The sequence below is a fragment of the Aulonocara stuartgranti genome (assembly GCF_965226115.1).
Source record: "Aulonocara stuartgranti genome assembly, chromosome: 3".
Taxonomy (NCBI): domain Eukaryota; kingdom Metazoa; phylum Chordata; class Actinopteri; order Cichliformes; family Cichlidae; genus Aulonocara; species Aulonocara stuartgranti.
Genome location: NC_138941.1, coordinates 8,998,899 through 9,015,940, shown reverse-complemented (window position 1 = coordinate 9,015,940; position 17,042 = coordinate 8,998,899). Strand labels below are relative to the sequence as shown.

The following is a 17,042-nucleotide window of genomic DNA, read 5'->3' as shown; positions in this document are numbered from 1 at the left end:
GTACAATATATACATATATATATACATATATACATACATAAGTCACTCATAAATAAATAGGTGGAAAAGAAACATGTGTAGTTGTAGCAGCAAACAGTGTGTTAAGTGGATGCGTTGTACAGGGAGATGGCCACAGGCAGGAATGATTTCCTGTGTCGTTCAGTGGTGCTTTTCGGTAATCTCAGTCTCTCACTGAACGAGCTCCTGTGACTGACCAGCATGTCATGGAGTGGGTGGGAGGTGTTATCCAACATTGTCTTTATCTTGGACAGCATCCGCCTCTCCGACACCACCTTGAGGGAGTCCAGCCCCGTCCCAACAACATTGCTGGCCTTACGGATTAGTTTATTAAGTCTGTTGGCATCTGCGACCCTCAGCCTGCTTCCCCAGCATGCAACAGCATAGAGGATCGCACTGGCCACAACAGACTCATAGAAAATCCTGAGCATTTTCTGGCAGATGTTGAAGGACCTCAGTCGCCTCAAAAAATAGAGACGACTCTGGCCCTTCCTGTAAAGTGCTGTGGTGTTTTTAGCCCAGTCCAGTTTATTGTCAATGTGTACTCCAAGGTATTTATAGTCCTCCACAATGTCAACACTGACCCCCTGGATTGAAACAGGGGTCAAGTGTTTCCTGGTCTTCCTGAAGTCCACGATCAGTTCCTTGGTCTTTGCCACGTTGAGCTGCAGATGATTCTGCTCACACCACGTGACAAAGGAGTCGACCACAGCCCGGTACTCTGTCTCATCATCCCTGCTGATGCATCCAACTACCACAGAGTCATCAGAAAACTTCTGAAGATTGCAGGTCTCTGTGCAGTGGCTGAAGTCTGTGGTGTAGAGGGTGAAGAGGAAGGGGGAGAGGACAGTCCCCTGTGGTGCCCCTGTGTTGCTGATCACCTTGTCAGACACACACTGTGGGAGACGTACATATTGTGGTCTTCCTGTCAGGTAATCAACAATCCAGGACACCAGAGAAGCATCCACCTGCATCGCTGCTAACTTATCACCCAGGAGGGTCGGCCTGATGGTGTTGAAAGCACTGGAAAAGTCAAAAAACATGACCCTCACAGTGCTTGCCGGCTGGTCCAGATGGGTGTAGACACGATTGAGCAGGTAGATGATGGCGTCCTCAGTTCCGAGACGAGGCTGATAAGCGAACTGAAGGGGATCCAGGTGTGGTCTTACTATGGGTCGCAGCTGGTCCAGAATGAGCCTTTCCAGGGTCTTCATGATGTGGGAGGTCAGTGCCACGGGCCTGTAATCCTGGGGGCCACTGGGACGTGGCGTCTTTGGTACAGGGACGAGGCATGATGTCTTCCACATCACCGGGACCCTCTGCAGACTCAGACTCAGCATAAACAGTTTATGAAAGACTCCACACAGCTGGGGGGCACAAGTCTTGAGGACAAGGGGACTCACTCCGTCTGGTCCAGCAGACTTGCCTGAGTGAAGTCTCCTCATTTGCATCTCAACTTGGTATTGAGTGAAGGTGATGGGTGGGGGAGGGGTGTCAGGAATCTCACAGGAGGCAACATGTGAAGAGAGAGGCTGGCACAGTGATGTGGCTCTGGATTCCAGGCTGACTACAGGTGAGGTTGTGGGGGTGGGAGCAGACACTGTGGTGTCGAATCTATTGAAAAACAGATTCAACTCATTGGCTCTATTCTCACCTCCCTCAGCTCCCCTGCTGTTGGTTGGCCTGAATCCAGTGATGGTCTTCATGCCCCTCCACACCTCTCTCATGCTGTTCTGCTGGAGTTTCCACTCCAGCTTCCTCCTGTAATTGTCCTTAGCCTCTCTGATCTTGTCCTTTAGTAACACCTGGGTCTTCCTCACCTCCTCTGTGTTGCCCCCTCTGAAAGCCCTGAAGGGCATGTAAACACCTGATTGGTTGACTAGATATCAGATCGACGGTTTCACAGTTTTCCCTGTGGATTATAACTTTAAGAAGATGTGACATTCATCAAGGAATCCTGCTCTCCGGATTATTTCCATGAACACTGAGCTGGATCACATCTACAGTGCTGGAAGTGCCCGTCTCACCACCAACCTCTCTGTGCACATTCACTTTTCAACCCTTTGTGAGACACTAAAGGTGTAGATCTGAGGATTAATCTGTGTTAGTGCGAACACCTCTAATAGGTTGGTTTAGTCTTTCCAAGTCATATCTTCCCTTAGATCTGCGGTCCAGGCTCCTAAAATCATCCTAGTTTAACAAGCAGTACAATCTAGAGGAGAACTGCACTAACAGGTGTGACTGATGAGATCTGACCTGCAAGGATACTCATGTTTATGTATCAGGACAAGCAGGGAAGACCTGGGCCCTGTTTCAGGAAGCCGGTTTAGTGGAAAAACTGAGTAAGTATACCCTGAGTTAACGAAAACTCTGGGTTTTCGGTTTCACAAAGCGAGTTCAGATGAAGCCTCAGTGAGTCACTATGACGACACACTCCGTGAAGCTAACCTGCCCCCTAGCAGGTTTACTACAACTAACCCTGACTGTCTCCGCCCCTTTGTCGGAAACCTGACAGTAGGAAGTGTCGGACATGGCGTGCCACTTCCTTGAAGAGCCAGTAGATCGTGAAGCCCAAATTCTCCGCAGAGCTCACCGCCGGGAGAGAGTGATCAGAGCGCGTTTGGACATTTTATCATTTCCTGATGATTTTCTGTGTGAACGTTACCGTTTCTCAGCACAATCTCTAAGTTATTTGGATAACATCCTCAGGCCATATATTACGCATGTGACACATCGCAGACATTCTCTCAGTTCTGTACATATTATTTGTATCGCACTTCATTTTTTTGCAAACGGGAGCTTTCTGTATAATATTGGTGACGCTGAGCACGTTTCCAAGGCTACCGTCTGTCGGGCAGTCAGGAATGTTACAGTTGCACTGAAACGTCTCCTGTACTCGTTTGTGGTGTTCCCCGGTCATAGACCCACAAGATTTATCAAAGAGGGATTCCACAAAATTGCAGGTATCAGGATGACCAAAACTTAATGTATGATGTGGTGATACTTGGACTACTACTTAAATTGCACATTTATTTTCAGGGTTCCCAGGCGTGATTGGCTGTACAGATGGCACTCACATTCCAATCATTGCTCCTCCAGTAAATGAAGGAGACTATGTGAACAGGAAGTCTTTCCACAGCATTAATGTACAGGTACATAGTTCCCTGTAGCATTTCAGACTAACAAATTATTTCATTATAGTAATGGATGCTAATTTGTGTTCTCTGCACTGTGCAGATCATATATGATGCTGCCAACATTATCACAAATGTGGAAGCCAAGTGGCCAGGCTCTGTCCATGACTCACAAATATTCCGTGAATGTACACTGAGCACAAAATTTGGACATGGTGAGTTGAGAATACTTTAAAATATATAAAGACCAATTGCTTCAGGGACATTTGAACTGAAGTGTATCCTTCTGTCTTAGGAGAGTTCACTGGCTACTTGCTTGGTGATAGGGGGTATCCATGTTTACCCTATTTGCTTACCCCTTACCCTGACCCTGAACCGGGCCCACAGCAGCGATATAATCTGGCTAATTGCAGGACAAGAGCCAGAATTGAAATGACTATCGGAATGCTTAAGGCCCGGTTCCAGTGCCTGCAAAGACTCAGGGTCACCCCAGAAAGGGCATGTGACATTATTGTGGCATGTGTGATTCTTCACAACATTGCCACAATTAGAGGAGAACACTGTCCTTCTGAACCAAACATCAGCAGTGATCCAAACCATGAACATCCTGACCCTCCCACGGACATACAAGATGGAAGCGCAGTCAGAGACACCATATGTCACAATCATTTCTTTTGACCCATCACCTCAACATGTTGAAAGAAGAATAAACAGATTTTTTGTTCAACTGGCTTTATTGGTCGCCTGTATTTCCTGTACACAAAGTATTAAAAGATGTAAACCTCATAAAGTGTCTCTGTTGCTTCCTCCTCTGTAACAGCTGTCAATGTTTCTTCATTATTTTCCTGTAGTAAAGAAATAGACAACATTGCTGTTCTACTGTAACCTCATATAATCTGTGGAGTATTACTCACAACTGCATGTTGGTCTGGCTCAACAGGAGGCTGCACCAGATGCAGTACACCACCACCATCAACTGATAGAATATGAGGTTTATACAGGTCACTTATAACTTACAAGGGACCAAATGGCAATTAACAAACATACCAATCACCTTACACTTCATTGTCATTATGCTCTCAAAGACAACCAAGACTGAGGGAAGGCAAAATCAGTAGGAAAATAACTTCACTACAAAATAATCCATTATGGTAAAGAGTTTATCAAATGAATGAGTAGCACTGCAAAGGTGACTGTGAAGAAAGGATGTATGCACATCATGTATTATTTTGAATTTACCCCCTATGTAGGCACTTGTGTCTTGCGGGGTTATTGACTCAGAGGATGTCCCCGCAGAGATGCCTTCGGCCACAGGGCGCCCACTGTTTTGGCTGAGGCCAACTGCTCAGCCTCTGTGAGTGGTGGTGGTGGAGGACCCCCACCTGTTTTTCGGGCCTCTGCTTTTTTTCTGTTGGCTGTAACGGGCCACATTTGAGCATACAGAGTAAGCAAATATGTACTTGTAATGTGCTCAGATAATTTCAATAAGTGCTTACAGAAAGAAAATTAATGTAGCCTCTAACTGCAATTGATTTACATGGGACAAACAGACCAAGCACTATGGCTCATAATACAATTACACCTCACCTGTTTGGACTATATTTTTATATTTCATTTTTACTTGCTGCCAGGAACGTTTGGGGCCTGTTGGGTTGCACCTGCGCTCACATCACATCACAAAATAAAATGTATAAAATAACAAATAAAATAACATATGATAAAATAACGTGTTAAATGGGTGGAAATCGCTAGATCAATGTTTATATTAACACTCACGCATTGACTCTGTCGGCTATGTTTTGCCATGCATGCTCCCTTTCTTTTGCAGCTGTGGCTGTGTTACTTTTTTCCGCGGAATTTGCATGTTATCGGCATATGCTGCCATCAGAATTTCGGCCTCAAGCGCTGTGAAATACATTGACCGCGCCTTCTTTCCCTCCGTCTCCATGGTGACTCGCTTAATCTGTGCTCCGCTTATCAGGGCTTTATGTATCCTCGTCCGCGCGCTTCACTTGGGGTTAAAGCAACTCCGCGTTGACTGAACTAATTGTTATCAGCCTTTCTGAAACCGAATATTCCGAGTTGGACAGTTCGGGGTTACTCAACCCTGCGTATCGTTTTTCACTCTGAGTTTTCTAAACCGGCTTCCTGAAACAGGGACCTGGACATCAACTCTGTCAGGCTGCCTGAGTCCTCTCACCCACATCAGCTCAGAACTCTGCATTATCTACTGAGTCAGACTCAGAGGATCAGGGATCAGAAGTTCTACAAAGAGTAGAACCAGACTTCCTGTATAGAGGTGTGTGGGCCTACTGATCCACAGTGTCAGCACAACTTTCACATCATATTCATCTCAGCACAACTAAAACATGTGACTAACCTCAGAGTTTCAAATCGACATCGTGGATTCTCCAGAAGAACACACAGCTGCTTCACTCCTGAATCCTGCAGGTTGTTGTAGGTTCCACTCAGGTCCAGCACTCTGGGATATGAGGGGTTGGACTTCAGAGCTGCTGCCAGATAATCACAGCTGATCTTTGACAAACCACAGCCCCACAATCTGTATAAAGAATGAAAGATGTAAGTTTATTAGACAAAGTGTGAGCTTGAAATCATTCAGTGTTTCATCATCTGTTCAGAGCTGAAGAAGGTTCAGAATGTAGAAGTTTAGAAAATGGAAACTCCAAACAGCTGAAGCCAACAGGAAGCAGCTTCAAACAAACAAGAGAAAAAAATGAATTTTTCACATTGAAGTCGTACATTTATCATAAAGTTGTCAAGTTTTGCCGTGTGAAATAAAAAAAACTGAACAGGAATCCTCAGAGTTGAACCCTCTGCACAGAGGTTCAGGTTCCTCTTCAGGTCCCAAAGTGCAGAACAACAAGGTTTCAAACAGCTTCGTTCCAGCAGCATCAGCCACAGAAATGCAGAGATAATTCTTTGGATCTCTTGGTTGTGTTGTATGATGCTGTGTTTGCATATCTGGTGTCTGTGTTGCTTTGTGAGGACGGATCATTTACTGCAGCTCCAGATAAACAGAGCTGGACCTGAACCTGGTAGCTTCACTTAGAAGACACTTGTGACGGGAACGTCAGGTCAAAAAAGTGCCCCTCCGACAGCCAAACCCATCTGTTCTCTGATTGGATAGTTACATTTGTGATTGACATGACATTGACCAATCAGATGAAAGGAAGAAAAATAGGGTCAAAATTCGTACTTGTAACTTGCAGGGATTTTTTTTGGCTAAGTCCACACACAAATCTTTTTTTACACACACACAAATCTTTTTTACACATACAAAGTTTTTTTCACGCACACACAAATTTTATTCACGCACACACAAATTCTTTTTACACATACAAATCCTGATTTACAAGTACAAAATATTTATGACCACATTTTGAGCCCATACAAATGTTCTGCAGACGAGTCCATGCGCTCACAACAAAGCTCAGTGTGGACGACGCTGTGCACGCTCCAATGCTGATTGGTTAGAAAGTGGGCGGGAACAGGGAAGAGAGCGACAGCAGTGTTCAGCACAAACACGAAGGATCAAAGAAGAAGAACATGACAAGCTCAGATGGAGGCTGCAGTGGACACTTTTCATTGTTTTAACATTCGCTTTCACTTCAGCTTCACCAACAACAGCACAAGCAGAGCAGCCCACTGACTGAGTGGCCGTGACGGCGCCCCCTGGTGACTGTAAACCACTACAACATGTAGACGGCCGTCTGCTGCTCATTTCTTTGCCACCATCACAGGAGCTCTTTATCATGTTCTACACTCTCATTGGTTCTTTGTGTGCTTGTTTTTTAGAACAGTAGTCATTGTGATTGTTCAAAGAAGACAGTCAGCTGTGACTAAATGTAGCTCCTACAGCAGTGATTGGAATAACTACTGAAGCTAATCCAGTATCAAAGCTCAGGAATCAGCAGCTCCCACCTCGTTTTCTTTGAACAACTATTTTTAGCTGCTGTGTTTTTGTGTTTCTGCGGACCTCAGACATCCTGCTGCTCTGGAGAACTGAAGCTCTAAAGGCTTCAGCCTTTATCTCCAAGAAACAAAGCTGATCATGGAGACCCAGCAGGTCAGCTGATCTGTGGACAGCACCAGCATCTTTAAGTAAGTCTGAGAGGTGAGCAGTCTTTGGAAGCCTTTACTGTCTGATAGTCTCAGAGCAGGATTTGGATCATTATTTGGCTTTTCTTCTATTATTATGTTTAGTTTCTGCTTCACAGATATTCTCTGAGATGTTCTCTGAAATGTTTCCCACTGTTGGACAAACTTTCACAGTTTCTTCATAAAGGAGATCTCCTGTGCAGTCCATCTGTGATAATATGTTAAACACTGAATTATGATTCATATCTGAATGTACTGACTGTTAATTATTGATGAGAACATAATCAGTAAATATAAATATGTTTGAGTTTGGCTTTGATGAATCAGAATAAAAGTAATAAAATAATGATTTTAGAGACAGGCCTAACTCAGGCCAGCTGACAGCCTGTGTACAAACAGACTTCAGCCATATGAGAGTGAGTGTGAGTGAATGAGAGCACACACAGGACACTCTGATCTCTGAATGTGTGTGACGCAGTGAAAAAGAGGATTGTACTGGATATACTGTGACTGACAAACAGAGTTTAAAGAGAAAGGTGTTTGGATTAAAATGGATTATGCTAAAGTGAACGTGCTAATGAAATCTGAACTGACTGAAATGTGAAGTGAAGATAATTCAGATGTAAAAAAGAGAGAAACTGATAATAAGGTGGGGCTGAAGATCAGTGAAGGGCATGTAAACACCTGATTGGTTGACTAGATATCAGATCGACAGTTTCACAGTCTTCCCTGTGGATTATAACTTTAAGAAAATGTGACATTCATCAAGGAATCCTGCTCTCCGGATTATTTCCATGAACACTGAGCTGGAACACATCTACAGTGCTGGAAGTGCCCGTCTCACCACCAACCTCCCTGTGCACATTCACTTTTCAACCCTTTGTGAGACACTAAAGGTGTAAATCTGAGTATTTATCTATGTTAGTGCGAACACCTCTAATAGGTTGGTTTAGTCTTTCCAAGTCATATCTTCCCTTAGATCTGCGGTCCAGGCTCCTAAAATCATCCTAGTTTTACAAGCACTACAATCTAGAGGAGAGCTGCACTAACAGGTGTGACTGATGAGATCTGACCTGCAAGGATACTCATGTTTATGTGTATCAGGACAAGCAGGGAAGACCTGGACATCAACTCTGTCAGGCTGCCTGAGTCCTCTCACCCACATCAGCTCATCAACTCTAAACAGGAATGAGCAGCTCATTTCAAAATAAAAGGTTGGAATTGTAAAGAAAACAAACAGAGCTCATAAACTGAAACTGATTTCATTTTTCAGCTGGAACATTTTAGTTGTTCCTTTTTCAATACATACATAATTATATTTACAGTAAGTCTTATCAATCCCCTTTTCCCTGCCAGTCACCGCTAATGTTTCATGTGTCTGAGCGAACACACAAACTCCCTGAGCGTCCCTTGGACCACTGTGAGCAACAGCAGACGTGTGCACTGTGGTCACGCCAGCATCTTATCCATCCAAGTTACACGGTTTATTAAAGTAATCAAATGACAGCATTTACATTTATGTTAGACTACTTTTAATTAACTGCTTTAGCCCACTTACAATGAAAATTAAAAACAACCTTGTTCATGACCTGTAGCATGTTAACACTATATGAAGTAAAAATAACTTGAACTCCAATTTTGAAAACACAACTTTATTTTTTCTATTTTTATAAAGCTCTGACTTGTATTATGAGTCTGTGGTCTGGGAGAGAGTCTGTAACTCTGTCTGCAAAATACAGGATATAATGACCAATGTTGGACAATTAATTATATAGTTACTTCTTCAAAAAAGTTATTGAGTTTTGCAAACAACAAAGTTTGTTGCAATAAATACTGAATACTATCGTTGTTATAAACAACAATACTATTCAGGAAGAAAACCAAACATTGCAGATATTTTATCATAACTCTGGTTTTACGCGGCCGATCAACACAATTTAAAAACTGGTATAAAGTCCTCACTTTGTCCGTCAGTTGCTCCGTCTGTCCTGCTCACATCTCCAATGGTTGTACACGTTGTCATTAACGTGGCTTCACCTCATCATCAGCCACTTTGCTCGCTATAACACCATTGTCGGCACATAAGGACGCTGTCATAGCCTGTCAGCGACGTTGATTAGCTGCGTATATACGAATGTGAATCGCATGATTGGCTGGACTATGGGATAAGGTGGCATCGTTCTAATCCCATATGGGAGCAGCCAGTCACTGACTAACACTGCAGAACAGAATTGTTGAAGATTTAATTTTTATTTCAATTGAGATTTGATTTTTTTTTTTGTGTGCAACACAGATTTTCTGTGCGCAGAGACGTGCCAGCAGCGCGCAGTTGCACGAGCGCAGCTTAGAGGGAACATTGGGCACCACCACAGTTCACTTCAACAAAACTTTACTTCAGATTTGTTTTCATGTTTTGATCCAGTGATGAGAGCCGTTTCCCCCATGTCCAGTCCTTGTACTAAGCTAGGCTAAACATGTCCAGGGCCTGTCTCTGTGCAGCTTTTAATCTGATGTTTATAAGGTAGAAATGGAGGAAGAAGAAAATGACTTCATCAATCAACATGCAGCTACCAACCCAAATGGTGAGGTGGTGGTTAGTTATTACTGTTGTTTCTGATCCCCTACATTATCCTACATTCAAATACACTCAACAAAAATATAAACGCAACACCTTTGTTACTGCTCCCATTCCCCATGGGATGGACGTAGAGACCTAAAATTCATTCCAGATACACAATATAACCATCCCTCCCAAACAGTGGTCACAAATCAGTCCAAATGTGTGGTAGTGGGCACATCTGCTATATTGAGATAATCCATCCCACCTCACAGGTGTGCCACATCAGGATGCTGATCTGACATCATGAGTAGTGCACAGGTGTACCTCAGACTGCCCACAACAAAAGGCCACCCTGGAATGTGCAGTTTTTTGCGCTATTGGGGGTCTGGGGACCCAGAACCGGTCAGTATCTGGTGTGACCACCATTTGCCTCATGCAGTGCAACACATCGTCGCATGGAGTCTATCAGATTGTCAATTGTGGCCTGTGGAATGTTGGTCCACTCCACTTCAATGGCTGTGCGAGGTTGTTGGATATTCGTGGGAACTGGTACACGCTGTCGTATACGCCGGTCAAGCACATCCCGAACATGCTCAATGGGTGACATGTCCGGTGAGTATGCTGGCCATGCAAGAACTGGGACATTCTCAGCTGCCATCTGCCCTGAACAATGTGAACCATGATTCATCCGTGAAGCGCACACCTCTCCAACGTGCCAGACGCCATCGAATGTGAGCATTTGCCCACACAAGTCTGTTACGGCGACGAGCTGGAGTCAGGTCAAGACCCCGATGAGGACGACGGGCATGCAGTTGAGCGTCCCTGAGACGGTTTCTGACAGTTTGTGCAGAAATTGTTTGGTTGTGCAAACCAATTGTTCCAGCAGCTGTCTGGGTGGCTGGTCTCAGACGATCTTGGAAGTGAACCTGCTGGATGTGGAGGTCCTGGGCTGGTGTGGTTACACGAGGTCTGCGGTTGTGAGGCCGGTTGGATGTGCTGCCATATTCTCTGAAACGCCTGTGGAGACGGCTTATGGTTGAGAAATGAACATTCAATGCACGGGCGACAGATCTGGTTGACATTCCTGCTGTCAGCATGCCAGTTGCACGCTCCCTCATTGCTTGTGGCATCTGTGGCATTTTGCTGTGAGACAAAACTGCACATTCCAGGGTGGCCTTTTGTTGTGGGCAGTCTGAGGTACACCTGTGCACTACTCATGATGTCAGATCAGCATCCTGATGTGGCACACCTGTGAGGTGGGATGGATTATCTCAATATAGCAGATGTGCCCACTACCACACATTTGGACTGATTTGTGACCACTGTTTGGGAGGGATGGTTATATTGTGTATCTGGAATGAATTTTAGGTCTCTACGTCCATCCCATGGGGAATGGGAGCAAAAACAAAAGTGTTGCGTTTATATTTTTGTTGAGTGTATATTCTCCAGCTACAATAGTGTTTGTGTTCCTAAAAGGATTTCATGAATGTGTTATTGTTCATGTCACATCTGTATGAAACAAAGAGGAAGTGAGGTTTATCCTTCATGATCACAAACTGTTCCATGTAAACCTGAGATCTGTGTGGAGCAGCTGACCTGTACGATGTGCTCAACACAAACATTATTTACCATCAGTTACTGTGTGACTGAACCACGTGGGTGTATGAAACATCGCTTTCAGTTTTAATAGCACATGGCAACATTCAGACGTGAATCTATACAGTAACACTTTGATTTGTTACAGTGAGGAGACTGTTGAAGGGAACGATGAGGGGAAACTGTAACAGCAGCAACAGAAACCAGGAGACAAAGCTGAGGTCTGGGTTCCTCTATGCTACACACAGCCTCCTGCTCCTGGACTTTAGTAAACACATAAATGTCTCCAAGTACACTTACTTCAGAAACTCTATTAAACTCATTACAAGTTTACTTCAGCTTTAAAATACTCACAACATCAGCACACATGAGTAAACAAAGTAACTCACAGCTACTGTTCAAGTTTAGTCATCTCTAATACAAATATACCTCATTATTATGAATCTCACAGCTACCTGCTCATTGAACTGAACAATAATTCTGTTTGACCATTAAAACAAAATATGTGACTGTAAAAAATGTTCAGACAGTAATTAAGAATCTCCTAAGCAATCCAAAGATAAAGAAAAGTTCACCTGCCAATTCTATAAAGCTTGGTTGTTTGTACAATAATATCATTTAATGATATGTTTGGATCCTGACCTGAGAGTTTCCAGTGTACAATGTGGACTCTGCAGTGCAGCAGACAGAAGTTTGCTAAATAATTTAGATTTCTTGGAGGTTGTTTGTTGTTGTTCCAGCAGATTGAGTCCAGAGTTGATGAAGGTCAGATGGACATGAAGAGCAGCCAGAAACTCCTGAACACTCAGATGGATGAAGCAGAACACCTTGTCCTGGTACAGTCCTCTCTCCTCTTTAAAGATCTGTGTGAACACTCCTGAGTACACTGAGGCTGCTCTGATATCGATGCCACACTCTGTCAGGTCTGATTCATAGAAGATCAGGTTTCCTTTCTGCAGCTGATCAAAAGCCAGTTTTCCCAGAGACTCCATCATCTTCCTGCTCTCTGGACTCCAGTGTGGATCTGTCTCAGCTCCTCCATCATACTTGACCTTCTTCACTTTGGCCTGAACCACCAGGAAGTGGATGTACATCTCAGTCAGGGTCTTGGGCAGCTGTCCTCCCTCTCTGGTTTCCAGCACATCCTCCAGAACTGTAGCAGTGATCCAGCAGAAGACTGGGATGTGGCACATGATGTGGAGGCTTCGTGATGTCTTGATGTGGGAGATGATCCTGCTGGCCTGCTCCTCATCTCTGAATCTCTTCCTGAAGTACTCCTCCTTCTGTGGGTCAGTGAACCCTCTGACCTCTGTCACCATGCCGACACAGTTAGGAGGGATCTGATTGGCTGCTGCAGGTCGTGTGGTTATCCAGAGGCGAGCCGAGGGAAGCAGTTTCCCCCTGATGAGGTTTATCAGCAGCACATCCACTGAGGTGGACTTTCTAGGGTCAGTTAGGATTGTAGTTTTGTGGAAGTCCAGAGGAAGTCGACACTCATCCAGACCATCAAAGATGAACACAACCTGGAAGTCTTCAAAGCTGCAGATTCCTGCTTCTTTGGTTTCAGTAAAGAAGTGATGAACAAGTCCCACCAAGCTGAACTTTTTCTTCCTCAGCACATTCAGCTCTCTGAAAGTGAATGGAAATATGAACTGGATGTCCTGGTTGGCTTTGTCTTCAGCCCAGTCCAGGCTGTATTTCTGTGTTAAGACTGTTTTCCCAATGCCAGCCACTCCCTTTGTCAGCACTGTTCTGATTGGTTCATCTCTTCCAGGTGAGGCTTTAAAGATGTCTTCTTGTCTGATGGTTGTTTCTGGTCTGTCTGGTTTCCTGGATGCTGTTTCAATCTGTCTGACCTCATGTTCATCATTGACCTCTGCAGTCCCTCCCTCTGTGATGTAGAGCTCTGTGTAGATCTGATTCAGGAGGGTTGGGTTTCCTGCTTTAGCGATGCCCTCAAACACACACTGGAACTTCTTCTTCAGGGTGGATTTAAGGTTACGGTGACAAACTGCAGCTTGAAGTTCTGAATGAGAAGAAAAATAAACACTAAATTCCAAACAGAACTAATCTTTAAAACATGTTGCTCCATCTTCCATCTCTGGAAAATGTTCATTTATCCAGCAGCTTAAATCTTTAGATAAATCCTCTTACTGCTCTGCAGATGGTCAGCCAGCTCCTCCTGCTTCATTCTCCTCAGGAAGTCCACTGTGATCTTCACAAACGCCTCTCTGCTGCTGCTCCTCTGACTCTCTAAGCATTCTGGGTAATCTGGACTCAGAACCTTCTGGATCTTCTTCAGCTCGTTCTTCACAAAAGTGATGATGTTGTCCTCCAGCAGCTGGAACAGAATATTTATGAATGAGCCAATCAGACTGAAATCATGGAGCCAAACATCAGATCCATGTTGGACACACTGACGATCCACTGGTCTACAAAGAGCAGCATGGAGATGACTGTGAACAGAACAGATGTAACAGTAGTTGTTGTACATGTACAGACCATAAATATGGAGTCCAGCTGTGTTTGATGCTGCTGGGCAGACTGACCACTGGGAACCTCTGAGCTCTGCTGCTCCACTCTGTGGAGGAACCATGAAGGATTAGATCAACACAGGATAAAGATCCAGGAGTTTCTGCTCAAATAACTTCATCTGAATCAAGTCTGTCAAGTTTTAAACTCTCAGATTGTGAACATATCAGTAATTTTCAGTCTGTTTTCATGGACGTCCTTTCAGTGGTGATGTCAGGGATGATTTTGAAGAAGCTCATCAAACTGAACCATCAGCAGATCACTGCTCCAAAACCAGAACATGATCCGAGTCTCCCTCCACCACCAGAACACCAGCTTTACTAACGTGGTAGATCAGTGTAGTACAGATCAATAACTGATGAGTCATTTGATCAAAATCACTGAGTGCTTCACGTCTGACCCTCTGATGCTTCTGTAGACATTTTGCATATTTAATGAATGTCTGACAGTTTTACATTCATTCTATGAACACAGTGGAAATGTTGTGTTATAGTCTCCATGTTGTTTCCAGCATCATAAATTCTTAAGTTCAGAAAATTAGATTCTTTCTTCACAGCTGAAAAACAACAACATTTATTCTCTATTGAAATCTGCATCGTCCACTCCAAAGGTCACAATCTGAAGGTAACATCTGGTTTTGTTCCCTGTGGTTAACTCTGAGCATCAGTATGGTGGGATTTATCCACTACATCCACACCACTGTGGTTCAGTGTTGTCCTGATGGAGTAACAGCAGCCAGTATGATCCAGGCTTTAGCTGCTGGGTCTCTGTGTGACCTCTCAGACTGTTTAACAGATCAGACACAAAGAGAATCAGAGCAGCTCTGTTCTTTAAAGACAAACATGAACCCACTCAGGTCACACTTTCCCCACAGATATGAGCATCACTGTCCTCAAACAGCAAATGACCAAGTCGAACATTTGGATCTTTTCTCTTTCATTGTTTTCTTTTTAATGAATCTTTGTAACAATCTGAGGATGTTTCAGGTCATATTTATCCAGGAAACACAAACATGTAAAGGAGTCATCACAGCTCTCTGACCTCGTTGCTCCAGGTTCACCACTGAAGTTTGGAGGGTCACCTTTGGACCAGTCGCTCCTCACAGACGGACAGCTGGACCCTGCAGACTGTGACCTCTGACCTCTGCAGACACAAACATGATTGAAGCAGCTGTGATCACACAGACTGCAGATAATGCAGCTGTTTCCTGTCAGTAACATCCTCTTAGATTAGAGTTCAGCTTTTTACAGGAAAACTGGACAAAACTGATTTTTGTTACAAACTCATTTTCATTTCCTCTCAGCTCACAAACACAGTCAGACAATCAACCAGAGTCAACACTGATTATAATGTCAGTGCAGAATTATTTCTGTTACTCAGTGAGTTCAGCTCTCTGACCTCGTTGCTCCAGGTTCACCACTGAAGTTTGGATTATGACCTTTGGACCGGTCACTCCTCACAGACGGACAGCTGGACCCTGCAGACTCTGCTCTGTCCTCCTCTTCCTCCATCATCATCTTCAGTCAGTCTGAGAGGTAAACCACAAACACTCAGTGAGTTCACATTAACAGGAGGAACTGAGTTACAGTCGCTGACCTCTGACCTGTCATGTGACCATGAAACCAGGTCAATATGTCTGTAGGTTCAGTCATCCAGGTCATGTGATCTAAGGAGCTTGGAGAGAAAAGAGACGTCTTTAAGTTTCTGGAAGACGTTTCATCTGAGAAGCTTCTTCAGCTCTAAAACCAAACGGTGGAGAGTCCCAGATATTTAAACCTGAGAGGGAAAGAAAGCATGTCGCTGACCCACCACTGATGTTATTTCAAGGAGGAAACTGAGAGCCTTTGCACCAGGAGCACAAACATCAGCTCCAGCAATGATCCACTGATGTGTTTTTATTCCATGTATGAATGTTGTTATTGACAGAGATGACGTTTGTGTGTCAGTGATGCAGTGACTGTTGTTGTTACCTGTACAGGCTGGTTAGACTCTATGAAACAGATCATACAGATCTCTGCATGTTAGAAGAGACTATTAAAGGTCATGAATGAGACAAAGGCAGGGAGGCGTCCTTTACAGCTAAACAGCAGAGTGAGAGAACAGCCAGCACCTCTACATTTATCACATTATACAGCACATGTATGATACTGACAGGGATGAGAAGAATTTAGTGATTCTGATCCCATCATTGATATTACTTATTGATTCTCAGTAGCTCTGCTCTGACAGTCACCACCATCACTGAGCAGCATATCAAAGACATTTGTGCACATTAACTGCATGTTGTGGCTCAAATGTTTGTGCATGTTGGAGGCATTTCCTCTTTGTTGTGATCAGTGTTGGTCATTACTCAAAACAGTCATTATTACACATATTACACAGAACACTTTAATTAAAAGTAATGGAGTACGTTACTTCATTACTCCTCATAACATTACTTTGATGTTACTGTGTAAAATGAACAAATGAGCATGTAACAACATAAAGCTGAGGTACAGCCCCACACACCAACACAGATCCTGATGAGGTCACGTGATGTTTCTCTGAGTGTTTATGAACACAAATCAAAGATGAAACAGCACAAAGACTATGGGCTCAAAATGTGGTCATAAATATTTTGTACTTGTAAAAAAGATTTGTATGTGTAAAAAAGATTTGTGCGTGCGTAAAAAAGATTTGTGTGTGGACTTAGAAAAAAAACCCTGCAAGTTACAAGTACGGATTTTGACCCTATTTTTCTTCCTTTCATCTGATTGGTCAATGTCATGTCAATCACAAATGTAACAATCCAATCAGAGAACAGATGGGTTTGGCTGTCGGAGGGGCGCTTTTTTTGAACTGCAGGTCTTTGAAGGGAATAAATGCCCTTCTACATGCCAACCCAGCGTTTTCCTTCATCACCACGAAGGAAAACAGTCTGTGGTCGTCCGAGTTTGGTGATTTTTGTGTCACAGGTCTACGTGTTTAATACAGGGACTTCCACAGCCTTTTCAACAGCGCTGCGGACCGCGGGGGGGGGGCAGTGTTTTGGAAATGACAGTCTTCATTACAAAGCTTTCTTCGTTATGAATTAGCATAGATGT

At 43.8% G+C, this 17,042-nt stretch overlaps 3 protein-coding genes and 1 long non-coding RNA gene across 4 annotated transcripts in view; 1 reads left to right on the top strand and 3 right to left on the bottom strand.

Annotated features, from left to right (window-relative positions):
- LOC309697225 (uncharacterized protein) overlaps positions 1 to 12,113 on the bottom strand; it is a 33,322-nt gene extending 21,209 nt beyond the window's left edge. The window contains exons 1-2 of the mRNA XM_082518971.1: positions 12,070 to 12,113; positions 5,533 to 5,712 (exon numbers count right to left, since the gene is read on the bottom strand). The gene's annotated coding sequence lies outside the window, so the exon portion shown is untranslated. The remainder of the gene's footprint in view (positions 1 to 5,532; positions 5,713 to 12,069) is intronic.
- Positions 1 to 17,042, bottom strand: part of LOC309702207 (protein NLRC3-like) — a 131,156-nt gene that overhangs the window by 111,930 nt on the left and 2,184 nt on the right. Inside the window, exons 2-4 of the mRNA XM_082526723.1 lie at positions 15,563 to 15,633; positions 15,358 to 15,487; positions 15,001 to 15,102 (exon numbers count right to left, since the gene is read on the bottom strand). Coding sequence (XP_082382849.1) covers positions 15,001 to 15,102; positions 15,358 to 15,476 — 221 coding nt within the window. The 5' untranslated portion in view covers positions 15,477 to 15,487; positions 15,563 to 15,633. The remainder of the gene's footprint in view (positions 1 to 15,000; positions 15,103 to 15,357; positions 15,488 to 15,562; positions 15,634 to 17,042) is intronic.
- On the top strand, positions 2,772 to 4,028 carry LOC309702511. Its single transcript, XR_014275575.1, has 3 exons — positions 2,772 to 3,170; positions 3,256 to 3,367; positions 3,448 to 4,028. It is a non-coding gene; the product is annotated as an uncharacterized lncRNA (long non-coding RNA).
- Positions 12,042 to 15,098, bottom strand: LOC309697219 (protein NLRC3-like; the record flags this gene model as incomplete). Its single annotated transcript, XM_082518967.1, has 4 exons — positions 15,041 to 15,098; positions 13,930 to 14,008; positions 13,582 to 13,768; positions 12,042 to 13,453 (listed from the first exon to the last, which is right to left on the bottom strand). The coding sequence occupies exons 2-4, from the start codon at positions 13,930 to 13,932 to the stop codon at positions 12,042 to 12,044; spliced, it is 1,602 nt and encodes a 533-aa protein (XP_082375093.1). The 5' UTR covers positions 13,933 to 14,008; positions 15,041 to 15,098.